The 26,812-nt window shown below is 36.5% G+C and overlaps 1 protein-coding gene across 2 annotated transcripts in view; it reads left to right on the top strand.

Annotated features, from left to right (window-relative positions):
* The window catches only part of cntn3b (contactin 3b), a 59,628-nt gene extending 41,698 nt beyond the window's left edge, over positions 1–17,930 (top strand). For both annotated transcript variants that reach the window (XM_067372930.1, XM_067372928.1), the window contains exons 13-22: positions 2,783–2,900; positions 3,598–3,756; positions 4,226–4,375; positions 4,717–4,787; positions 6,101–6,335; positions 8,540–8,649; positions 11,278–11,464; positions 13,648–13,760; positions 15,842–16,007; positions 17,830–17,930. In XM_067372930.1, the coding sequence (XP_067229031.1) occupies positions 2,783–2,900; positions 3,598–3,756; positions 4,226–4,375; positions 4,717–4,787; positions 6,101–6,335; positions 8,540–8,649; positions 11,278–11,464; positions 13,648–13,760; positions 15,842–16,007; positions 17,830–17,924 (1,404 nt within the window). In that variant the 3' untranslated portion in view covers positions 17,925–17,930. The remainder of the gene's footprint in view (positions 1–2,782; positions 2,901–3,597; positions 3,757–4,225; positions 4,376–4,716; positions 4,788–6,100; positions 6,336–8,539; positions 8,650–11,277; positions 11,465–13,647; positions 13,761–15,841; positions 16,008–17,829) is intronic.
* The last annotated feature ends 8,882 nt before the right edge of the window (positions 17,931–26,812 follow it).

Here is a 26,812-nt window from a genome sequence, read left to right as displayed (position 1 = left end):
TCTCAGGGGAGACAATTCCTTATTGCAGCAGAACTCCAATGAATTGAAATCCTGCTTTATAAGAAATCCTTTCACATTCCATTTTGCTGTTTTAGTTTAGATTTTTCCTTGGTTGGCTAGAATTGGCTCTAAGATTTGAAACCTGAGTGCAGACTAAGGTTCTTGAAAAGAACAGAACCTTAGCACCTTCCTGCCTGTACGAGGGGGTCCTTAGATGGTCAGTTTTATAGGCAAATCATAACTTCCTGTATTTAATTGAGCTGAGAGAGTTATATATTATTATATTATATTATATTATATTATATTATATTATATTATATTATATTATATTATATTATATTATATTATATTATATTATATTATATTATATTATATTATATATTTTAAAAAATATTATAAAATAAATTATTAAATACTCAATTTATTTATTATAAAATAAATGCCAATAAAATATTACGTTTTAATGTTTTTCGTTATTTCCCCACCCACACCACTTGATTCGGGCCACTCAAACCCACAGCCAGTCCCTGCCTTTCATTGTCATGACATGTGATAGTGGCTGCATAAAGTTCATACATGGGTTTCTCTCAAGGGCAATTACAAATGACATTGACACATGCAGATGTGGGTTATAATGAGATATGGCTTTCACGGATTCACACTTTCTCTGCTCCCAAAGATTACGCCTTCCATCTCAGCAGCCTCTGATGAGTACATTACCATAATTAAACATCACCCGCTCTGCAGTCTTCCCATCCAATCCTGAAATTTTGGAGTCTAACCATTGAATAGGCTCTCTTATTTATATTTTGATTGAGTTTAAGGCATTGTTTCATAGGAACTGAACTTGAATGAGAGGAAACAACAGTCAAACATAAGTGCTGGTCCTGTTTTGAGCGCATCAGACACTTTCATGTACTATTACAGTAGAATGGTGGTCTGTGGTTTGGGGCTGGTAGACCACTAGAGACATCAATGTGATATGCAGGGTTTAGCTTCTGTGAACTTCTGGGCATACTTTATTTAAAAGCCAGGGAGAAACACGGAGATAAATTGTGTCTGCAATCTTGGAGTTATTTATTTTTAGAAAGTCTATGTTAATTCATCAAAACCACAGCGTTCAATCATAAAACCCTTTCAAATAAAGACTTTAAGTGTTAATTTAATATGCTTCTTTTCGCACACTGTGCCGTCTTATTCTTAGCTGCATCTTCATTTAAAATGAAGTCTGTACCAGAAATGCCTTTGTGACTTTAATGTGCCGTATGCTTATCTGGAACAATATTCACTCTCACTTTGCATGTGCTTTGTTCATTTACCTGGTCCTGGCTTATGTAATTGTGGAATAATTAGTATCGTCTTGCCAATTAGCCACAGTCTGTGTGTTTTACTGAGCTCCTGTGTGGCTGAGAGAGCTGGATCTGAGTGAATCCCGGAGGCTAGTCACCGAGACTGTTTATGTAGGTCCACACGTATCTCAAGAGCACAGCAGCCATTTTAAAGGGATGGATGAGTGTTTGAGTATGCAGAAATCTGCAGATAGCATGACAGGGAAGATCAGTACACCTGCCTCAGTTCTATTCTGGTGATAATTACATAATAAAATGTACTAGCACATATTGCTGTTAAAAACAGGCTCTGTGTTACTGAAGCTATGATTTTTTGTTTTTTTTTTTGTTTTGTTTTTTGTTCGTTTTTTGGATGACTGTGTAAACAGTAAAAATCATAAAATTTACAATTTTGATCTGAGCCACTTTTATATGTGGGAATAAATACGATTTTTTTCGCAGTTTGACTTTAGTGTGAACACTTGGCTCATGCATTTATTTATTTATTTATTACATCAATCTAATGCAATTTCTATGGAAGCTTGTTTCCACCATGAAATAAAAAAAGTAATTGCGACATTTAATCTCACAACTCTCACAATTTTTTTTCTTGCAATTGCGAGAATATATCTAACAATTCTGACTTTTTTTCTCAGAATTGCATGATATACAGTAAGTTATAAAGTCAGAATTGCACGATATAAACTTTGTCTCGTAATTCTGACTTTATAAGATGCAATTGCGAGTTTAAATCATGCAATTCTTACTTCATAAGATGCAATTCTGACTATAACTCACAATTGTGTTTAAATTTCACAATTCTGACAATCTCGCAAATCTGAGAAAAAAAACGAACAATTGCGAGATATAAAGCCAGAATTGCGAGTTATAAAGTCAGAATTGTTAGTTATAAAGTAAGAATTTCATGAGAAAATTTATATCTCACAATTCTGACTTTATAACACGCAGTTGCAGAAATGTTTAAATCTCATGATCTAGCAAATCTGAGAAAAAAAAGTCAGAATTGTGAGTTGCAAACTTGCAATTGTGAGAAAAAGTCAGAATTGAGATAAAAAGTTGCCTTTTTACCTTTTTATTTCTTTATTTAGTGGCGGAAACAAGCTTCCATAAAGTTCAATTTTATTTTATGCTTGATTTACTTTTGGTGTGAATCATAAAATAATTTATGTTGAATCCTGTTTGATTTGTACTACCTGTTTGCAACTCCTTTTCTCTCATTTTTGGAAATAGTGCCAGAATTTAATGGTACGAGTCAAATAATACAGTGCTTGAGGTTGTGTTTTGATTCATGAAATATGTTCTGAATGATAAGGCATCACACTTTAAGAAACTTGTGTTTATCAGTAGAGAGTGGATTTGGTGTCTTGTGCTGTAACAACATGATTAATTATTAAATCACTAATCTTTATATCGTGTTTCCACTTTTTCAACAGAGCTTTTCTGGTGATCTCATGATTAGAAACATCCAGCTTAATCACGGTGGGAAATACGTTTGCCTTGTTGACACAGACGTCGAGAGCTTGTCTGCTGATGCAATATTAGTCGTTAAAGGTAGGAAAAAATTGTCTTCGGTTTACATGTCCACATTCACAATATTTGCCTTCTGTGTCCATTGTTATATACAGTATATTTAACACAGTCTTCCACAGTGAAGAGTTTCCTGCGAGGTGTGTATTTCAATGAAAGGGCACTGCTAATGTAGCAAGAGTTCAGAGAGTGCTAAATGTGTCACTTGGGATGTTTTATGGGGCCTCGTCTTCGCTGCTGTGTTTTTGTGAGTCACATTGGTATTCATGGTCATTACACATCACGGTTCTGTCCCAGGTGTTTGGAGAGGAGCTGTTTATCATAGAGGATGTCTTTAATTGGCTCATTTACACATCGGCTAAGCAGCACGACGGGCCCCAGAATGCAGTGCAAATGAAGAGAAAACATTTAAATGGCAGAGAGTTATTTAGAGCAGAAATGTGAATCATTTAGTTGGGCATATACAAGCATACACACATACACACAACTTGTTGCCATTGCTAGAACTGATGCAAGCATGCACAAGCACAAACAGCTTGCCATGTCTAACACCTTAGAACACACGCTCCTAAATAAATAGTCTTCATCTTATCAGAGTGAGGCAGTTTCAAGTCATCAATATGCACAATGCATGGGCCGAATGTAACATTTGAGCAGGTGTGGAATATAATCAAATGTTCTTCATTAATTCAATTCCTTATGGGCTATGTGATTGAGTCAGGTCCCCCCAGCCCCCCAGACTTGGTTGTGGTGGAGGAGGTCACAGACAGCACGGCCCAGCTGTCCTGGAGCCCAGGCCAGGACAACGGAAGTCCCATTACAGGATATGTCATCCAGGGCAGGACTCCCTTTACTGTCGGCTGGCAAGCTGTCGACACAGGTACATTACCCATCTCAGACACATGCCATTGTGTTTATGTGTGTGAACTGATTTTGATTCAGTGATCAGCACATGGAAATAATAAACTAAAAACATTTTTAAAATAATATATATTTTTTAAATTATTTATTTGGTGTTATATATATTTAGTTTTTTTTTTGTGTGTGTGCTTTTGTAATTTGTTACTTTTTACATATATGTATTTTGTTTTATTAGTTTAATTGTAATTGTTGTATAAAATTAAATTAATTTTAATTTAATTTATAATTATATTTTTCGATTATTTTTAGGTTTTAATTTTTTATATAATTAAAATATATAATATTAGTTGTTTTTCTGTTTTTGTTTTTTGTTATTATTATTTTTATTTCAGTTTTAATGTTTAACTTAAGTCATTTTAGTGCTTTAACTTAAACATATTTTGTTTCAGTTTGTTGCTATTGTATTTTACTGTTCTTCTTATCCTCAGTTCCTGAGGTGATCAATGGGAACACTTTGACCGCAACCGTTGTGGGTTTGAACGCCTGGGTGGAATATGAGTTCAGAGTGCTGGCCAGTAACAGTGTCGGGATGGGAGAGCCCAGTCCCCCATCCACCAAGATCAGAACTGAAGATGCAAGTAAGTATGCTAGTGTGAGATTCCCCTAGATCTCTTCGCCTTATTTCAGACAGGCACTGAAATTGAAAGCACTGGAGCAAACCATACATCCTCAATTCTCCTGTCATCTGTCACATCCATCACTTTTATTCCACATGCAACACTCAAACCTATGCATTCTTTTATTCATAAATTCCTGAGGCATGGTTTAAAAAAGGTAGAACCTCCGTGAGAGTAATAGTTTAGCGTATTTATGTGATGAAAATATAAATACACTTTTAATGCTCACACTTGCAATGAAAAATCCCAATCACAGCTCTGCCGGCAGCGTTTTAATCTCTTCTTTGTGTTTTTGTCTGCAGTGCCTGACACAGCTCCCACTGATGTCGGAGGCGGAGGAGGTACCAAATCGGAATTAGTGATAACATGGGAGGTAGGTCATTTGTCAGATTTTACTGCTACCTCGACCAGCCTGGGCTAAATGCCGGTACTTAATTGTGTAGAATGAAATGTAGCCATTTTATGATGGTTGCTTGCACCAAGACCCCTCCCTCATGGCCTCTGGACTCCAGACTTTACTACTTCTCCTCCAAATGGAAGTAAACTCAGGGCCAGAGAGTTTCTTTGAAGTTTATTTCACCTGAAATAGGCTCCATTCAGTTTTGATACATCATGGAGGAAGTAAGGGTTCAGAAGGGGAAAAGTCTGGCATTATTTTGCTGTTGGGCATAAGAAATACTGCAGAAATGTGCTGCTCTATTTGACTTTCAAAGTCTTTTGTGAACTGTCGCAGTGATTTAGTGCATTTAAGCCAACCTAAATACTAACTAACACATGATGGAGGGCCATTTTTGCATACTATTCTGTAACTATCCTGGTACAGTAGTGAGTGGAGTAACGTGATAGCAATTTCTGCAAAAGTGGAGTGATACAAACAGTAAAACAAATTTGGAATGCTGCTTAATCAATCAAGTTAGATATGTTGTTAAATAAGTACATTACCTTTCAAAAATCTGGGGTCAGCAAGATTTGTTTTAAGAAAGAAAGAAATTTATATTTTTATTGCATATGCATTAAATTGATTAAAAGTGACAGTAATAAATTCATAATATTAAAAAAGATTTCCATTTCAAGTAAAAAATAAATAATTTATCAGTTTCCACAAAATATTTATCAGTTTCCACAAAATATTAAGCAGCACAACTGTTTTCAACATTGTTTATAATAAGAAATGTTTCTTGATCAGCAAATCAGCATATTAGAATGATTTCCAAAGGATCATGTGACACTGAAGACTGGTTTAATGATTCTGCTTTGTCATCACAGAAATACATTTCATTTTAAGTATATTGAAATAGAAACTGATATTTTTAATCAACAATTTTTAGTCTTGGTAGACATAAAAGACTTTCAGAAGCATTAAAAATCTTACCAACCCCAAACTTTTGAATGATAGTGTATGTAGAAGAGGAAAGTATTGATTTTTTTTTTTAAACTATATTTATTACCATTTCGCTTTTTTTTTTTTTTTTTTTTTTTTTAGGAAGTTAAGTCCTTTAAATGTTCCATGAAGTCTTTCTGCTAATATGAGGTCATGAAACTTGCATGCATAATAATTAAAAAAGGCTTGAGAAAGAAAGTGCTCTTTAAACTAAGCGCTAATAAAGCCCTGTTGTCATGTGGGTCAGTTGGTGTGTTGACCTCAATTTGTTTTAATATCACTATAGTTTTGTGTTCCACTCTAAGCCTGTTCCAGAGGAGTTGCAGAACGGAGAAGGTTTTGGTTATATCATTGCTTTCCGGCCAGTGGGCATGGTCACTTGGACCCGCGCCGTGATCTCTGCACCCAGCGTCACCCGCTACGTTTTCCGCAATGACACCATTCCACCATTCTCGCCATTCAATGTCAAAGTGGGAGCGTTCAACAACCGCGGAGAAGGACCTTTCAGCACTATTGCAACAGTGTTCTCTGCTGAGGAAGGTAAAGCTGTATTTGTGTACATTAACACTCACAATCACAAACACATGTGCATAGAATAATTTAATTTTAACCATATTTTTACAGATTTTAAGTAATAAAAACAACTGGTATTTACTTGTATTTACTGGTATGTGATGGCCAATTTCATAATCATTTTAACATATAAAATAATTAAAAATATTATAATTATTATTTTACAGACAATAGTGTTAATGTAATTAAAGGGGAACTATTATACCCCTTTTTACAAGATTTAATATTAGTCTCAAGTGTCCCCAGAATGTGTCTGTGAAGTTTCAGCACTGATCATTTATTATACCATGATGTAAATTTTTGAGTGGAAGGAAAAACAAGCTGTTTCCATGCATGTGACTGCAAATGAGCTGCTGCTCCCCATCCCGCTTTCCAGAAAAGGGTGGAGCCTGTACAACTCGTGCCTCAGATACTCTGCTGTTTGGTTTTGATTATCATCTTGATCACGGCCATGCTGACGTGAAATTCTTCGTCATCATGAAAGTTAATTCTGCATGTGCTTCAGATATAGTTTTCTGAGCATACACATCCGAAGCACACGCAACGGAAAGCTGTCAGATGGCGCTGTCTGATTTCTCTTACACGCTTTATTGCACTTAAACTGTCAAATGCTCACAAGGTTATGTCAAAAACACACAAAGTTCACAAACACTGTTGGTTATGTCTGTGATATATATGTGTGTGTATATATGTTTCAAATGTTTATTTCTTTTAATTTTGATGATTATAACTGACAACTAAGGAAAATCCCAAATTGAGTATCTTAGAAAATTAGAATATTGTGAAAATGTTCAATATTGAAGACACCTGGTGCCACACTCTAATCAGCTAATTAACTCAAAACACCTGCAAAGGCCTTTAAATGGTCTCTCAGTTTAGTTCTGTAGGCTACACAGTCATGGGGAAGACTGCTGACTTGACAGTTGTAAAAAAGACGACCACTGACACCTTGCACACCTTGCACAAGGAGGGCAAGACACAAAAGGTCATTGCAAAAGAGGCTGGCTGTTCACAGAGCTCTGTGTCCAAGCACATTAATAGAGAGGCGAAGGGAATGAAAAGATGTGGTAGAAAAAAGTGTACAAGCAATAGGGATAACCGCACTCTGGAAAGGATTGTGAAACAAAACCCATTCTAAAATGTGGGGGAGATTCACAAAGAGTGGACTGCAGCTGGAGTCAGTGCTTCAAGAACCACTACGCACAGACGTATGCAAGACATGGGTTTCAGCTGTCGCATTCCTTGTGTCAAGCCACTCTTGAACAACAGACAGCGTCAGAAGCGTCTCGCCTGGGCTAAAGACAAAAAGGACTGGACTGCTGCTGAGTGGTCCAAAGTTGGTCCTGTTATGTAAGAGTAGGGGGAAATCTGGAATGGTTCATTTGAAGAGACTGTTTATGATTTATGGGGATTATAAAAAAAGAAGTGGGTGGATTTTTATCATTATAGGCTGGTTTTTAATACACGCTGTGTAAAAAAAATAACAAAAAAGTACTTATGAAAAAAATTGCCTACCCTACCTTTAAGAGAGGAAATGTGCTACATTCATTTTACCATTATTAAAATTGAAAATAGTAATAATTATTATAGAAAATAAAAGCAAAATAGTACAATTAGCCCAAATTACTAATCCTACGTATCAGCCTCATAGCATATGCGCTGATGTTATCTGTTTTCAATACTGGCCTAATCACCCACAAATAGTAACATAGGCCAGTCAGTGATACATTGTGTGGGCCTGTGGAGCTAAAATATTAGGAACACATTCCGACTCAGCAGTAGTCCCTTCACGTTCTCGAACACTCTCGGTTCCCTCCCTTCGCGCATACAGGTGTGACCTTGAATGAGAATGATGGAATAAGTTGATTGAGACAGCTTTCGCCCCTCCTCCCTCGTTCAAGCTGCGAATGACAACCTTATATTAGTTATTGCTGCTATAGGTTACAACAAATCCTGCTAGACACTTACAGGCCTATTCATGTGCTAGTGTGTTAATTGAATTTTCCCAGCAGATTGTCTCCTTCTCTGTCAGTCACAGTTCCCATTAAAATGAAGTAGGGCCCCTCTCAGGTGAGACCAGGGCTTCATTCTCTGACTTAATCCAATTTTACCTCGTTGGCTGTGTAAAGCTTTTTGAATTAGAGCCTCAACATTTTTCTGTTCCTTCGCAGTGCCGAGCGTAGCGCCAGAGAGAGTGTCAGCAAAAAGTCTGTCGGCGGCCGACATCGAAGTTACCTGGGAGCCGATTCCGTCCACCCCTGAAAGAGTTCTCGGATATGAGGTTTGATTTACATTGTCTTGCCGTTCGCTACCTTGAATGTCATGATTCCCCTTTAATAATGCAATCCGGATCTCAAGCAATTATTAAAAGTGCTTCTCACCTCTCCCATGCCACCTCAAACATCGAGAATGCCAGTGTTTAGACAGCGCCGCTGCTTTGTTAAATGTCTGCGTCTCTCAGAAGCTGGATGAAAGCTCTCCACTGGCCTTTCAAGAATGCAAAGAGAGTCTCGCTTTCTCACAAGCCACTCTCTCCATCTCTGTCACCCCTGCCCTGAGGCACAAAACCGCCACGTTGCCATGGTAGCTGCCATATTGTCTGGAAAGAATAGAACTATCATGTCACTAGATTCTAGATGAGGAGGAAAAAATAAAACTTTTTAGGTTTTATTTTTGTCTCGTCTTTGGTTAGTGAGGACTGAAAGACCGAATCAAAGCAGCATGGATCAAGGAACTGCGCTGTATGCCGTATATATACCATTTATATGTGCTCACAGTTCTTTGAAGCACCTGCAGTATTTGAAACGGAAAATTCCTGTTTAAACCATCACTGCATTTCCTCTTGCACAAAACCAAACAGTGAGCTCCAAAAGTCAGAGACCACTAATGCAAATGCATCTATTTTGCTTTTTTTTTTACTTAATGCTACTTTTCAATTCATGACTTCATTCATTTGAGTCACACCCACAGGATGCTAAACTGGAATTACATTTGGAATAGATTTGGAATAACATTTGGAATTACATTTGGAACAGAAATAGGAATTTACTTTGATTTACTTTGAGTACAAATCAAAGTAATTCAACACAGGTAATGCATATGAGAAAATATATGGGTCAATGACATGACATGCATATATTTTGTACATTGTTTCCTTTTAAATAAATTTGATAAATTCATGACATATATCCCTTTATTCTAAAAAAAAAAAAAAAACTGTTTAGTTAGAATAAATTTTTAGTACATTTAAATAATAGTCACTTTCCATGTCAGGTGCTACAACTACAGTATATACATACAACTATTTGGTTGTACAGCCTGACGAGTCAAAAAATGAATTTAAACATTTTGAAATGTTAACAAAATTTGTTTAAACACATTGTTCATGACTCAAATATGCATTATATCAGTTTTTAAACGCCTTTTTTTCAAAGCTTTATTAGTCAATGACCCATATACTTCACGGTTCAAAAGTTTAGGGTCAGTTTTATTTTAAAGACATTTATTATTTTAAGCAAGGATGCATTGAATTGATCAAAAGTGACTTTTACTTAGTTACAAAACAATTTATATTTAAAACGCTGTTCTTTTAAACTTTGTTTTCATCAAAGAATCCTGAAAAAAATGGTTACCATAAACATATTAAGTAGAACAACTGTTTTCAACATTGATAATACTAAGAAATATTTCTTGAGCACCATTTCATCATATCAGAATGATTTCTGAAGGATCATGTGACACTGAAGCCTGGAGTAATGATGCTAAAAATTCAGCTCCATCATCGAATACATTACATTTTGAACTATTTTTAAAAAGAAAAGTTCTTTTAAATTGTAATAGTATTTCACAATATTACTTTTTACTGTATTTTTAATCACATAAATTTGAGAATCTTTCAAAAATATTTAAAAATCTTACCGTCTTCCAACTTTTGAACAGTAGTGTAAACAAAAATGTCTATACATTCAAAAGTATGTCTGTCTGTCAGTTAGAAAAATACAGTTAAATGACTTTCATTGTATTTGTTTAGTTATACTTCCTTGCATTCAATTTTGAATATAAATTCTGCAACCTGTTTGCTGCCTCAGTTCAAATTTAGGAACTGGACTGGAATGAATAACTGAATTCTCAATTTAAGTCTGAATGACGCACAACCCTGCTGTATGTGTAACATCCTGCAAATACACTTTCAGAGTGCAAAAAGAAAAGAAATAATTTAGAAATATTCGTCCCTTAGGTGAATCTCATTATTATCTAATCAAATACTTAATGCCTCAATATTGATATAAAATATGACTCAAGGTTAATAATTGATTATTTAATTTCCGCTATCTAATTGTTTTTCACCTAGCACACAGCTAAAAGTTAATTGAAATTTCATATCCTCAAGAGAATCCCCATACAATTTTACAAAAATATCATTTTTCCAGACAGCCAGAGATATGTTCTCAAGCTTACAAGTTGCAGAAAAGACACAAATGATCAGCTGAATGAAGTAAATGGTAAAAATGAAATCAAATACTGTGAAATCTCGTGAAACCATGCCATGTTCAAAGACTCATTCGAAATCTCATGCCGAGTGTAATGACTGTAATGAAGTTTGTGCATATCATGTCTCACCTTCTTTGGCAGCTGATTAAAAAAATCTTGGCATTTACTTTGTATATTTTCCTGATATTTAACACTGTAAACCCAATTAACGTATTTGAATTTATGAGATAGCAGTCGTTTGAGTTAAACGAACATGCCAAAAACTCTTATTTGCGTAGTAGCACTTTGTGAAAAATCTGCATGTTTAGGGTCACAGTGGGTTGCAAGAGTGAGCAATTGTATTGGCAGAGAGTTGTTTACATGTAAAATCATAGTCAAGGATATATAAAATGCCCTTGTTGTGTGTCCTGGCGAACAGGTGGTGTATTGGGAAGATGACACCAAGCCGGATACAGTGGGAAAAGTGCGGATCACTGGAAACTACACAGCAGTGAATGTCAGCGGCCTCCAGGGGAACACTCCGTATTACCTAGCGGTGTGTGCCTTCAATACTGCAGGAACCGGCCCCCAGTCTGTACCTGTCAATGTTACCACCAAAAAACCACGTGAGTACTCTGTCCATGTCCATCTCAAACATTTTTTAGACATTTATTTGATGTATGTGTTTTTAATTGGAAGATGTTATATACTCATCCACAATACGTTGGTAAAATATTCACTGTTGGGAGGTTCAGTGGAAGCCCATTTCAATGTCAGAATAAAAATAAATAAACTCTGACTTAATATATTCACAACTGTGAGATATATCTTTTTTAAAAGGTGTCCTATTATGCTTTTTTAAATTTAAAAATTTCTTTAGTGTGTAATGTTGCTATTTGAGCATGAAAAAGGTCTGCAAAGTTACAGAGTCCTCTCCAAAGAGTCATTAGGGGCTTTCGCACTGGGGGAACATTTTCATAGTCCCTAGAACTATTGGCTGAATTACCCGGATTTTGGCATGTTTGCACCACAGGAACAAGGAACGATTTTAGTTCTAGGAACTCCTTTTGGGGGAACTAAATTAGCTCCTACTTCAGAGTAGGGTCTAAATCAGCACTATAGGAACTATCAGTGAAGTAAGTGTGCGTTGATTGGTCAAACGCATGTCAAACACTGGCACCTGGCATTTTTAAATGGCAGTGTAAACATATTTACTTCACGAAGATGGAAAATAGCGATAACGCCATTTACCTGTTGTCTGCAGGGTTGTGTTCTTTTCTCCGCCTCAATGATATGCAATATTGATAACTGTCATAGGATGTTTTGTCTCTTAGCCCCACTTTTTGCTCTTTCAGTCTTGTAAATTATGCATTTACATTCCATCTCCGTTATTACGAAACCCACGACACACAACAAACACAGCTACGATCACGACATCCTCCATTCACTATTTTTTAGCGTTTGTAAATGCTGCGCTTAAAGATGCTGCTGTCTGCCGCTTCAGAGTTACTATTCCCGGTGGGAATGCGACCAGGAACATGGCCCGGGGGAGAAATTAGTTCCCAGGGAACTATCCTAGCGGGTAGTTCCTATAACTGAGTTCCTAGAACTATTCAATGCAAAAAACCCTATTCTTTCTGAACTCCTTGAAATGCCTCAACTGTAGTCTTGAGTTTTCTTCCAGAAACATATACATCTTAATATTCCTCATTTAAATAATTCCTGACAAGGGCATACGGTAAGGGCATGACATTTCTGAAACACGCTCACAACACACTGGTCTAGTCAACCAATCAGAGCACATTGCACTTTTTTAGAAGGAGGGGCTTCATAGAGACGGGAACTAAATAGAGGTTTACTGGCAGACTGGTAAGAGAGGTGCTACAGCAATGTAAAATATGTGAAAAATAAGCTTGAAAACCTATTCTAGTAGACCCCAAAAGCAAATTCAAGACTTTGAAAAGGGGCATAGTAGGTCTCCTTTTTTACACTTCTCACAATTATGTTTTTATTTCTTTACTCTTCTGCAGGAATAAACTCCTTAAACATTCAGCAGAGGTTTTTTTTAAGGATCATCAAATCTTTCAAAGTTGTCAAAGACATGTTTGCCTGAGGCACAGAGTAGTAGATAAACTAGCAGAATTGTGTTGTGAGTTATGCCTGTAAAATTTTCAGAACGTATAACTTTTGGACAGATGGCTAAGTCTAGACATTGCTTGTAAATTTCTTTTGTGTTGTTGATAAAACCTTTCACAGAAACTGCTGTGACATGACTTGAAGGCGTTTTTCCCAAATGAAGGAGTTTTCAACCATCTATTTTTGTAGTAGTCAAATGAAGTCAAGTTATTTTTATTTGTAAATCATTTAAAAGCAGCAGAAATTGACCCAAAGGGCTGAACATCTCTCACAAAAATGGTAGTAGTAGACAATAAGAAAAAACATAAAATAGAAAAAGAAAAGATTTTGGTTTTAAGCCCTATAGAGGCTTAAAACCAAAATCTTTTCTTTTTCTATTTTATGTTTTTTCTTATTGTCTACTACTACAATTTTTGTGAGATGTTCAGCCCTTTGATACTGTCTGAGATATAGCTCAAACAATATCAAACTGTAGAGGCTTAAAACCAAAATCAATTCTAATTGGTATGAATCACAGTTTCCAAGTCAGTCTATGAAAGAAACGGTTTTAATTTAGCAATGCAAAATTGTCAAACATTTTTATGTTACTGAATGCAATAACACAATTGATTGCACATTGGGAAACTTTTCTTTCTACTTCTGTCCATATCTTTCACACACATGCAAACCTCAGCACCTGGACAGCCCCCTCAGAATGTAGAGTGGAATCTCATTGGCTCTCAGCTTGTGCTTCAGTGGGATCCCGTCATCGCTCTCGAAACTGAATCTGAGGTCACCGGCTACATAGTGAGTGACATTATCTCCTTTCACCAGGAAAAATGCATTAGGATATTTTATGAGAGTTTTACTGGAGGTAATTTATTGTTTTCCATGTAGCATGCAGGCATATCCATTGCTACATTGTGAGCCAAACAATGACGACAAGAACTGCAATGCATATTTGCATCTGATACTATTGATATACATAATAAGGGTTGTCGGGTGCAGTAATTTAGCTACAAAGATATGGCAGTTACATGCCCAAAAAACATTCATTTGTGTGTTTTTATAGATAAGGGCACAGCATATGCTGTTTCATGTCTCGTTCCACCTCTCTCTTAATTACACATGCATGCAATTAACAGCTCTCACAGTGCTAATTTCCCCACAAGGGAAAACAGTCATGAAGCTCAGGGGAAAAGCACTAGCCATTAGCATCAGTAAACATTATCTAGAATAACAGGGCATCACCTATGTTTAACTCCTTTCATGGTTGTATACATATGTCGCTCTCACATTAGTGCTTCTTGTTGAGGCAAACATCACTGCTATTACTTATACTTAGACTGCTACAGACACGAATGATGCCTCAAATCAGCTTTTTGAGAAGAGATATGATGTTATTTTTCCAAGTGATCTGACTTGTGTCAGTGATAAAATAGGCTTGTATTGAAGGAGAAACGTGAGCCATTTTTAGGGACCAGAATACCCTGGCAACTATTCAGAACACCACCTAGCAACACCCTGGTAACCACCCATAGTATTTTAGTTTCATGGCTATGACTTTTGCATGGGAAAGCACTATTTTATCCAGATAATTAAAAAAAAAAAAATCTGCTTCAGTTTTTATTAGAGCTGTCAATTTTGATGCATTAATTCAGTGTAATTAATAAAAAGATTTTATAAAAAAAAAAAAAAAAAAAAAAGCACTTTAACGAGTCCGGTATGTATGGTAATGCTACAAAAAATGTAATGTCTTAGAATTATATTAATTTTGGAGCTTTTCTCAGCAAATATGTGACTAATTGCAGTAGATGTAATTGATGGACTTTTAATGTAATTAATTTTATTTTTATAAAATGATTAAAGGTGTCATCAAACATTTTTTTACAAGATGTAATATAAGTCTAAGGTGTCCCCTGAATATGTTTGTGAAGTTTCAGCTCAAAATACCCCATAGATTTTTTTTAATTAATTTTTTTAACTGCCTATTTTGGGGCATCATTAGAAATGTGCCAATTCAGGCTGCAGCCCCTTTAAACTCTTGCGCTCTCCACCTCCTCCCGAGCTCTCAACTCTATCGTTGCATAAACAAAGTTCACACAGCTAATATAACCCTCAAAATTGATCTTTACAAGATGTTCGTCATGTATGCTGCATGCATACATCGGATTATGTGAGTATTGTATTTATTTGGATGTATACATTTGATTCTGAGTTTGATAGTGCTCCGTGGCTAATGGCTAATGCTACACTGTTGGAGAGATTTATAAAGAATGAAGTTGTGTTTATGCATTATACAGACTGCAAGTGTTTAATAATGAAAATAATGACGGCTCTTGTCTCGGTGAATACAGTAAGAAACGATGGTAACTTTAACCACATTTAATAGTACATTAGCAACATGCTAACGAAACATTTAGAAAGACAGTTTACAAATATCACTAAAAATATCATGTTATCATGGATCATGTCAGTTATTATTGCTCCATCTGCCATTTTTTGTTGTTGTTCTTGCTTGCTTACCTAGTCTGATGATTCAGCTGTGCACAGATCCAGACGTCCTGCCCTTGTGCAATGCCTCGATCATGGGCTGGCATATGCAAATATTGAGGGCGTACATATTAATGAGCCCGACTGTTACGTAACAGTTGGTGTTATGTTGAGATTCGCCTGTTCTTCGGAGGTCTTTTAAACAAATTAGATTTATATAAGAAGGAGGAAACAATGGAGTTTGAAACTCACTGTATGTCATTTCCATGTACTGAGCTCTTGTTATTTAACTATGCCAAGGTAAATTCAATTTTTAATTCTAGGGCACCTTTAACAGCCCTAGTTTTAATTATTCTGAATGAAACTTTGATTGATTGGGGTGCCATCATCCGCAGGTGCTGTACAGAAGACACCGGAATAACGACATGTACTCCGTCATCACCAACAAAACCTCGGTGGAGTTGACCCTCAATCCAAATGACAACTACGTCATTCAAATCAAGACCCTCAGTGAAGGGGGCTTGGGGGAAGGAAGCGAGCCTATCCACATCCACCAACTCAGTAAGTCTCTCATTTCCTGATGCTGTCTTTTATTTCGTCTTCCACTGGCATTGATAAGCTCTTAATGGGGATTCAGTCAGTTTGGATGCCTAAATATTTAGCTCTATTCGCTTCAGTCTTTCAGTGTGTCATAGAATCCGACCTTTCAAGAAATACACACTCCTCCGCTATCTATCTCTGTCACTGCGGAGCCCGAGCGGCATATAAATGAGTGAGAATCACCCCCAATTCCTTCATTCCCTCAAATGGGCAGCAATCAAAACGTGCTCTACTTCCCTTCCCCTTCTTATAGAGATCTGCTTTCAGATTCAACCCGAGCATTCTCATCACAGGATTCTTTCCTCAATACCTCATGAACATGAATTGGTGTGATGAACATTAGAGGCACAAATCTTTTTTTTTTTTTCTTTTTTTTATTGTTATGGTTATAACTATTAGATATGTTAGATATACAGTCAAACCAAAATGTATACACCTTGAACATTTCATTCATTAATATTGTTTATTCACTATAGTTTAAAAAAAATGTGTCATCTTAATTATGTCAGATAACACTTAAAGGGATAGTTCACCCAAAAATGAAAATTTTATGTTTATCTGCTTACCCCCAGTGCATCCAAGATGTTGGTGAATTTTTTTCTTCAGTCGAACGCAAATTATGATTTTTAACTGCATCCGCTGCCGTATGTCAGTCAAATAATAGCAGTAGATGGGAAATTCAAATATAACAGTAAATAAAACTTGCTTAGACAAATCAAAATTAAAACCTGCGGCTCGTGACGACACATTAATGTCCTAAGACATGAAACGATCGGTTTGTGCGAGAAACCGAACATTATTTATATAATTTTTACCTCTAATACATCACTATGTCCAACTTCGTTCAGCTTCCGGTTAGTGAGGTCAAAAAACGCATTGTGATGACGGAAGTGATGTCTCGCCCATATACTTCAATGAGCGCGAGACATCACTTCCGTTGTCAGAGCGCGATCAGACCTCACTAGCCGGAAGTTGAACGAAGTTGGACATAGTGGTGTTTTAGAGGTAAAAAATTATATAAATACTGTTCGGTTTCTCGCACAAACCGATCGTTTCGTGTCTTAGGACATCAATGTGCCGTCACAAGCCGCAGGGTTTAATTTGGATTTGTCTATGGAAGTTTTTTTGACTCTTATTGTTCAAGTTCCCAATCACTGCTATTATTTGACTGACAGTCGGCAGCGGTTGCAGTTAAAAATCATAATTTGCGTTCGACTGAAGAAAAAAAGTCCTCTACATCTTGGATGCCCTGGGGGTAAGCAGATAAACATCACATTTTCATTTTTGGGTGAACTATCCCTTTAAGCAAAACATGGTCAGGTCAAAGTGTCTGAAGAATTTTTGGTTCCACATTTTTTATTAATTTTACTGGTAGTCCACTGTATGAAGAATTTTTGGATATAATATGTCACAGTTTACTTTATTTTGCTATCCTCACTTACATAAATGAACTATAGTGTCCTGCACCCACTAGTGAAAATATATCAAAAATGTCTGAATAATTTTTGGTTTGACTGTATCATGTTTCATTTCATTTGACAAGCTCAACCAATGAATTCAAGCATTATCATATATTATTTTAAAAAATGTATTAGATTTTTACATATTGTAGATTTTCAGACCATATTTTGTTCTTGGAAATTGCCTAATAATTTAGATTGTGGAGCTGACCTTATATACAATTGCTCTTTGATGCTGGAAGGAGCTGTCTGAGAATTGAAACCACAATGCTCTCTTTCTCTCCTTTGGGAAGTTAAATGGCTGTGTTTGCGTTTGCTTACAGGCATGGGTGCACGTGGATCCAGAGCGGGAAGGCTGTGCACACTTTCTCTCTCTCCGCTCCTCATCTGCGCTCTGTCGACGCTCAGTGCCTCCTGATGTTCGCCTCCCATGAGCACCAGACCCAGCCGCACCAAGAGAAACATACTTTCTGCTCTTTGCTCATACAGTCTGGCTTGATGGGATTCCCCAGCACCGGCAACATGTATACAAGAGCCGGATATTGAAATGTCATGGGAATCTTGGGGAATTCATCATTAGTAAACATAGCAGAGACAAGAGACAAGAAAGTCATTAGGGTTTTTGGGATGGTCTAGAGCAAACTGCAAAAAAAACATTTTCTTAATTTTCTTTTTTTTTTCCCCTGTAAAAATATCTAAACATCCTTAAAAAAAGATAAATTAACTTGAGAAAAAACTGCATAAAATATTAAGACTTGTTTTATATTATATTATATTATATTATATTATATTATATTATATTATATTATATTATATTATATTATATTATATTATATTATATTATATTTGTTATGTAATATAGTAACTAATAATATTATGCTTATTGTTTTATAAATTAAACTAAAATGATCTTGTTTTCAGTGTTTAGATATTTTTATAATTGGAACACAAGACAAAAAAACAGTTTAAGAAAATGATTTTTTGCGATTAATATGTTTCTTTGGCACTCTAAAACCAGAAAGAAAAAAAAACACAAAATGCTTTTGTTTTTGTATAATACGCTTCTTTATGCAGTGTGCCAATGTGTGCGACATCTTTTCCTCTGATCTTTAAGAACAATCAATGCCTTAAATTCATGTACACACCAAAGTAGATGAAAATAGTTTTGCAGTTGAGGACAAGGGCTAAGAAATCAGTGTTGGTGGACGTTGCTCTAATATAATGCAGATTTTTGGAGCCGTTTGTGGCTTCTTTTGTGGTAACTAAGTTCTGGGTCTGGGTTAACAAAGCTGAGCATTGATTTGTCCTAATGGGAATCCTCCATTAGTTAGGAAATGAGCGACGCCGTCCCGCCCCAATTACAGTGCCATCGACTCCAAAGGCTCCCTCTCAGTCTCTCTGATGGGTATTAGCATTTTGTTTGACACATCATGACAGTTAAATTATTGATGTGTTAAGCATTAGACACTCTGCACAATTAAGGCTTACATTTCCTGTAAGAATTTGTTCCGTATATATGTCATCCAGCTAAACCCCCCCACTAATTCTATTCAAGTGCCCCTATTATGCTATTTTAAGGTTGCTAATTTTGGTTTGGAGGTCTCCAAAATAGGTTTACATGCATCCAAGGTTAAAAAAAAAAAAAAAAAACCTTTCATTTTCACGCAATATACATTGCAGCATCACCTCTTTTGTCACAGTTTCTGAAACATAGACTGTAAAAAAAAAAAAAAGATGGACGATGCACCTCTTCCATTGTAGAAAAGTGAAGCCTCCAATGTCCCGATATGGTACTGACATCTTGGAATCCGAGTCTGCGCAGTAGTGTGTTCAAGGCCCCGTCCATACTCCTGCAGAAATGGTTAGTACCGTTTACTGCAGAACAACTCATTATGGCAGTGTAAAATGAACAGTTACGGAAATGTAGAAATAAAGTTAGTTTAAATCTCCTCCCTAAAATCCTGAAAAAAGTCTGTTGGTGCCTCAGTGACTACTCCGCTCACCATCATCTCAGTTGTCAATCATGACGTCACACCCCCATTTTATATAGCATTAAATAACTAACTAAAACCAAACATATTTAAATAAAGAACACTTTATCTCACATCAGCATGATAAAAACCACCTAAAATGGCAGAAACCATCTTTGAAAAACAATTGCCTGTTGCTTGATTGTCTCACGTCCCATTAGATTACATGGAGAGGGTGACCTATACTGCATCCAACTCTTCCTCAGGCCCTAGCTACAACTACAGTGTTTGAGGGCAGGTCAAAGTAGATGTTGTTCATGGGCAGCCAATGAAGACCTTAGGCTAGGATTATGCAAATATGTTACAAAATGTATTACAAACCTACGTAGGTTTGTGCAGTAAGCTTTGCTGCATTCACGGCATGCCGTAATTACCATAGTCTCGAGATGGCAACACGTGACATTCTATTCGGAGATGTTCACGTCCTCAGAGTATTATTTGTTTTGAAGGCAATGCTATCAACGCCTAAATGAATCTGCAGCAGCCAGCTGGTACAGCGGTCAAGTGATACAAGTAAGAATTCTCAGAAAATTCCCATCTTACATGCTGTAATTATGAGCTCAGCAAGGACATAAATGCTTTTTACAAGCTGAAATCTCGTAACTACGGTTATTACAACATGGCGTGGACACACCTTTAGTCTGGAAATACTGACGACTCGCTTCAGGTTGTCTCTTTTGGGAGACAACTCCATTTATACTGCTTTGACTAACTTTGACATTTTGGAAACACTTTACTTTCACAAACAGCAACACAACACATGAAAGTTAATGTCTGAAAAAGCATAATGGGGCACTTTTATATAAACTGTAACAAAATGCAAAACAGCCTAACAGTCGACATTGAATATTGAAAAACAAGCTTTTGAAAGGCACTCATACATGTCTACCTGTACCTGTCTGTGCATGTTAGTAAACTGGCAATGGCACATAAACTGCAAAACAATTTAAAACTAAGTGACAAGACGTGGAACACTGCTGGAAGTGGGACTCGTATCAAATTTTTATAGCTCTAATGGCCTTGCGGATGTAAAAAGTTTTGAAAGCCTTGCAAAGAAGTACAATGTTTGATAGCCCCCGGAAGTCCCTACCAAGGTGGTTCTCCTTTCTGATCCTGTACTTATTGTTCAAAAGTCACATTATGATATTGCATTACCAATATATGCAGATCCTATCTCATGTCGATGCCCATGTAATGCGCGTTGAATTCCGAATTTCTCATTTCTACCCTCGATGAGACAAGAAGCCAAGGCACTTTGGGGGTGACCTTTAAACGCAGAGGTTCGCTGCCAAGGAATAGTGCCTTCACTGGACAATATGTTCCTGGCTCTGTCGTGGCAGTATCAGGCTGTAGAGTCCATAATTTGCACTTGTTCTTCTCAAAGTCAGAAGAAAGCACAAGGTAGTGAACCAAGGTGACACAGCCTTCCTGTTCAAGACTCCAGAACAGGTGCAGAACAGCCTATGAAGACATTAAAAAGTTAGCGAGGTAGATAAAAAAAAAAAAAAAAAAAAGGCTGCAGAGTCTAAATCAGGACAGCCTATCTGTTCTCCTTCAAGCTTTCATAAAGGCCTGGGCACCTTGATTAGGCTGCAGTGGCCCAGTCAATGGGATATTGATTTTTCTGCTCTGTCACAATGCAGACTCTTGATTGACTGATGTCGGTGTTCCTGTCAGCCATCTCCATGTCAGTGGAGTTTGTGCTTTGAGTGTCTGAGATGTCCTTGCCCTCTTCTCCCATTCAGTGCTCAGATAGACTGAAGTTTTAGCAAAAAGATGCAGAGAAAATGCTGAAAAGTTCCTTGAAGAACAATTCGATACATCTGTGTCAGTGGAGGGAGAAAATAACTACATTTCAGGATATGCAGACATACACTACCATTCAAAAGTTTGGGGTCGGTAAGATTTTTTTTAATGTTTTTGAAATAAGTCTTGTATGATCACCAAGGCTGCATTTATTTGATCAAAAAATACAGTTAAAACAGTAGTATTGTGAACTCTTGTTACAATTTTAAATAACTGTTTATTCTTTTAATATATTTTAAAATGTAAAATATTCCTGCAATGGCAAAGCTGATTTTTCAGCATCATTACTCTAGTCTTCAGTGTCAAATGATCCGTCAGAAATCATTCTAATATGATGATTTGGTGGTCAAGATAACACATATTATCTATATTGAAAAGAGTTGTGCTGCTTAATATTTTTGTGGAAAGCGTGGTACATTTTTGTCAAGATTTTTTGATGAATTATAAAGTTCAAAAGAACAGGATTTATTTGAAATAGAGATCTTTTGTAACACTGTAAATGTTTTGCTGTCACTTTTGATCAGTGTAATGCATCCTTGCTGAATAGAAGTATTTCTTTCAAATGAAATCAAAAGTTTGAATGACATTTAAGCATCACTGAAGTCATTTAAGCATTCCTGGTTTCATTGTGACTTATTTCAAATAGGCTTCACCCCTCAAACGACTTTCCATTTCGACTGATGTCACCAAGTTCTCTTATTCTTCAACACCTTTCATATGAAACCGCTTTTGATCTAAGTTTTCCCCAGTGGATATATTGCATACAATTCAACCTGTTACATTACAGAAGTAAAGTGGGTTGCAGTCACTTTTCATTTTCATTTTAAAGCCAGCATCATGAACAGTTCTACATTTATTTTATGGTCAAGTGTTCTTTATAGTTCTATAGTTGAGTTTATCTCTTTGGAATTACGGTTGCCTATTATTTCAGACATAGCATTCATTGTTCTTTTTTTCAGCATAAGAAAATGAAATATTTGATATGTAATATAAGCATTTCGTATTAAACAATTAGCGCTGCATATCACACCTTCTTCAGAAATAACATGTTAGTTTTTCCATTTGCTGTTTTTCTCCTACTATGTTCTAATGTGCCCCATCAACCCTCAGTTACAGTATCTGTGTAATGATGCATATAAACACTGAAACAATAATTGTTGTTTAATAGCAATGATTTCTTTGGTACTCTTAAAATTGTGAAGTCTAATTTGTCTAATTTTGTGTATGCCGTATAATCAGTGAGTTTCATTTCTTCACATTATGGTTTCCCTTTGGCAAAACTTTGATATGATATGAAAATCTGAGCTGTTAATGACAGATCTTATCACTACAATCCAATTATGTTTCTAAGTAATCTGAAATGAAAAACGACGACCTTGGCCAGATGTAAATAGTGACTATATATTTTTAGAGTCGGACAGCATTGATAAACTGACGTTTTCTACTGCACACGGCCCTGGGAATTTAATACTGATGTATTAGTGAATAATCTCTATGAGATGACTTACATATAACATGACATTTTCATATTGAAAAGTAACTGTTTTGTCTTGTATACTAAAACTGTGCATGTGGAAAAATGTTTGGTGCATATGTGTTGAATTTTATAATCCTGTTAAAAACTTAATAAAAATGTCAAAAGCCTGGCTCATTTGTGTATCTCATTTGGGGCTTTAAACTGCTACAATTACATTACATAGCAGGAAGATGGTTGCTTTACAAGCCACTAGTAATTTCAAGGTACTAATTTCAGTCTAGTTATGCAGCTTGTAATGTAGCACTGTAGCTACTGTACTTTTTCACAACAGTAACTTGGCTATCCTTAATATATAATTTTTCGAATACAAAGTTCTGACATGAATCTCTACACGGCGCAAGCTGTACTTATTAATGCTTGACTCTGATCGCACTCGCATATACGGCACAGCTGATTGGTTCCTGCTATATCAGTAGCCAATGAGCTTGCTGCTCAACCTTCATATACTTGGTCAGCATTTGCTGTAGCAGTTGCAGTGCGTTTTCAGTAACCCTCCACCTTCCCCAGCTCCACCTGTATAGATCTGCTACTGTCTATGCTACATTGTAGAGCAGCAGCAGGTTGAGTCAAAGGACCTATTAGCCTGCACCATCTAACGTTTCATGAGAGAACTTTGTATTTATGTTGCATAAAACAATGAGGATCTCAAGTGTTTTACACCAAATATAACCAACAAAACAGAAAACTAATTTACCTGAAACAGTAACTATACAGGCAACATTTCATTTAATATTCATATGTAGCTTCTTAGATGTAATCTAATGCTAGATTGTTGAATTCAGAGCATCTTTGCTGGGCCAGCCCCAAATTGTACATGAATAATACGCTGGCTGTTTTTAATCTGTGGGATTTAAACTGGATTAAGCTTTGCAATGGCTGCTTGTACAACAAAGTAGAACAAATCATGTGATCATGTCATATGATAGCTTATATTCATTTGAAATGTCAAGAGTAGTATAAGCGTTTAATTGCTCCTTTGACAAGTGATATTATCCTGATAATAGTAGCCTACTAATGGTAATTTAATTAGCTGGTCGTGCTAATCAATATTTGAAGCAGCTTGGGAGCTCATGTCTGGACTCTAAACTTTGCTTCAGATAAAGCTGAGTCACACACTTATTTTCGGCCACTTATCGCCGCTTTGTTCGATATGCAGTGATGTATCACTCCCCAAACAAGCCTAATTTCAGATGAGTGTGGAAAGGGTTGGTCTGGGTCATATCCAGCAGCTGGATGAATGGTGTGTAATTAAAGGTTCAGCAGACCAGAGTGTTTTCCTAATTAAGTATAAATGCCAAGCTCGTCAGGAAGACGCCCAGGCTCCATCTTAATGCCAGCGAGAGATTTTGTTACTGAACAGCCTGTCTGGAGGAAGTCGGCATCTCTTTCCTAATTGCAAATACACACTGACATGACACATACCATTGTGATTGGTCATGACTGGCATTAATAAGAAATAGTGGTGGTAACTCATTCCTTTCAAACTGTAATTCAATTTTATTATAACCGATAAGTCACACTTTACTTTTCCTTGCTCATTTCAAGTAAAACATGATGGTCAGATAATTGACTATGAACTGGACCAGTACAATTTCTGAACAAAACCAAAAATTGGTTTTGTTGGCAGTGGTTACATTAACACTTGCACTTTATTTCCCACCCATTGATCAGTTGCGTAGGAAGTGGCTTGAATTTATTTTAACTTAAAGTGTTTTCATTGCTTTCATAGACAGAACAAGCTGTCAAGTCCAATTTTAATGGGCTGTGACAAACTAATAGGAGCCCTTCAGTGTGTCCCGTTCCTGCCCCCTACAAAAATGTCAACAAAGAAAAGAAAATTGGTGATTGTTAACTCATTTCATAAGGTTTTGATGAATGGAATTTCAAAAATGAACTTGTTACACATGTGATAATGGATGTTTCACATATGGCTGACCTTAAAATTACTCTACATGATATGTACACTTAATTTATTCATCTCCAAACTATAACAAGTTTGTGTTAGACTGGAGTAAAAGCACACTAAGCGGTTCATCACGCTGCTGTCAAAAGGAGTTGCCCAAATGTCCTTATTATCCAGATAATATCTCTCCAGTAAGTCTCTCGCTGTCTGTCTCAGTGGACAGATATATTCACTCATTAGCCTTAAGGTCTTCAGACATGCACTCTGCTTGCAGTATATAAATCCAGCATATGATCCATGACAGATTCTATCATATGCTAGCACCAGTTTCTCTTGGAAAAAGCATAACATGTTGGCGTTTTGAGAGCTGATTTGAGGCTGTTTGCGGATGAGGGCTAACATTCTTAATCAACATGGTCTGCTGGCACAGATGTAAATCCTTTGAAGTAGTCGTATGCGTGAGGACATGGGGCGATGCTCCTCATTATCATGGCGTACTGGTTCATATCTGACGCGAGGGATTCTTTAGTGTGGGTTTTAAGAGGACTGCATCTATTGTTTGGCTCTGTAAGACAAGCTCTGCTGTGCGTTGGGACAACCGGCTGCCATTTGGTCAGAAGACCCATCACTTAAATTAATTACTACTTTAAATTCTTTTCATGTTTGATTTTATTTTAAGTATGGCTAAGGCTGTCAAAAGTTAATTGTGTTAGCTTGATGACACACAACAGGAGCCTTACACTGTGTTTTAAAGGTGCCCTAGATTCAAAAATTGAATTTACCTCGGCATAGTTAAATAACAAGAGTTCAGTACATGGAAAAGACATACAGTGAGTCTCAAACTCCATTGTTTCCTCCTTCTTATATAAATCGCATTTGTTTAAAAGACCTCCGAAGAACAGGCGAATCTCAACATAACACCGACTGTTACGTAACAGTCGGGGTGTACGCCCCAATATTTGCATATGCCAGCCCATGATTGAGGCATTACACAAGGGCAGCCAGTATTAACGTCTGGATGTGCACAGCTGAATCATCAGACTAGGTAAGCAAGCAAGAACAATAGCAAAAAATGGCAGATGGAGCAATAATAACTGACATGATCCATGATAACATGATATTTTTAGTGATATTTGTAAATTGTCTTTCTAAATGTTTCGTTAGCATGTTGCTAATGTACTGTTAAATATGGTTAAAGTTACCATAGTTTCTTACTGTATTCACGGAGACGAGAGCCGTCGCTATTTTCATTTTTAAACACTTGCAGTCTGTATAATTCATAAACACAACTTCATTCTTTATAAATCTCTCCAACAGTGTAGCATTAGCCATGGAGCACAGCCTCAAACTCATTCAGAATCAATGTAAACATCAAAATAAACACTGTACTTACGCGATTAGACATGCTGCATGACGAACACTTTATAAAGATCCATTTTGAGGGTTATATAAGCTTTTTTTTAATTTTTTTTTTATGTTGTTTAAGGAAAGCGCAAGCTCTTGGGGGGTGGAGCACGAGAATTAAAGGGCCACACACCCTGAATCGGCTCATTTCTAATTATGCCCCAAAATAGGCAGTTAAAAAAATGAATTTAAAAAAATCTATGGGGTATTTTGAGCTGAAACTTCACAGACACATTAAGGGGACACCTTAGACTTATATTACAAAAAATTTTATTTTTAAAAAAAAGTTCTAGTGCACCTTTAAAGGGGTCCTTGGTTGTGATTTCACTTTTTAACTTTAGTTAATGTGTAATGTTGTTGTTTAAGCACAAACAACATCTGCAAAGTTACGACACTCAAAGTTCAATGCAAATGGAGATATTTTCTTTTACAGAAATCGCTTTTTAAGGACTTCAACAAACGGCTGGTAGGGACTACAGCGAACTTCTTGTCTGGTTGTTGACATCGCAAACCCCAAAATTTACATAAACCTGCCCCCAGAAACACGCAACAACAGGGGTGAGGCCATGTTGGCCTGCTTTAGAGAAGAGGAAGAGTTGTTGTAATAAAGTGTTGTTGCCAAGTTG

The sequence above is a fragment of the Chanodichthys erythropterus genome, chromosome 21 (genome assembly GCF_024489055.1).
Source record: "Chanodichthys erythropterus isolate Z2021 chromosome 21, ASM2448905v1, whole genome shotgun sequence".
NCBI classification, from domain to species: Eukaryota; Metazoa; Chordata; class Actinopteri; order Cypriniformes; family Xenocyprididae; genus Chanodichthys; species Chanodichthys erythropterus.
Note: the sequence above shows the minus strand (reverse complement) of the source record. Positions and strands in the feature narration are given on the sequence as shown.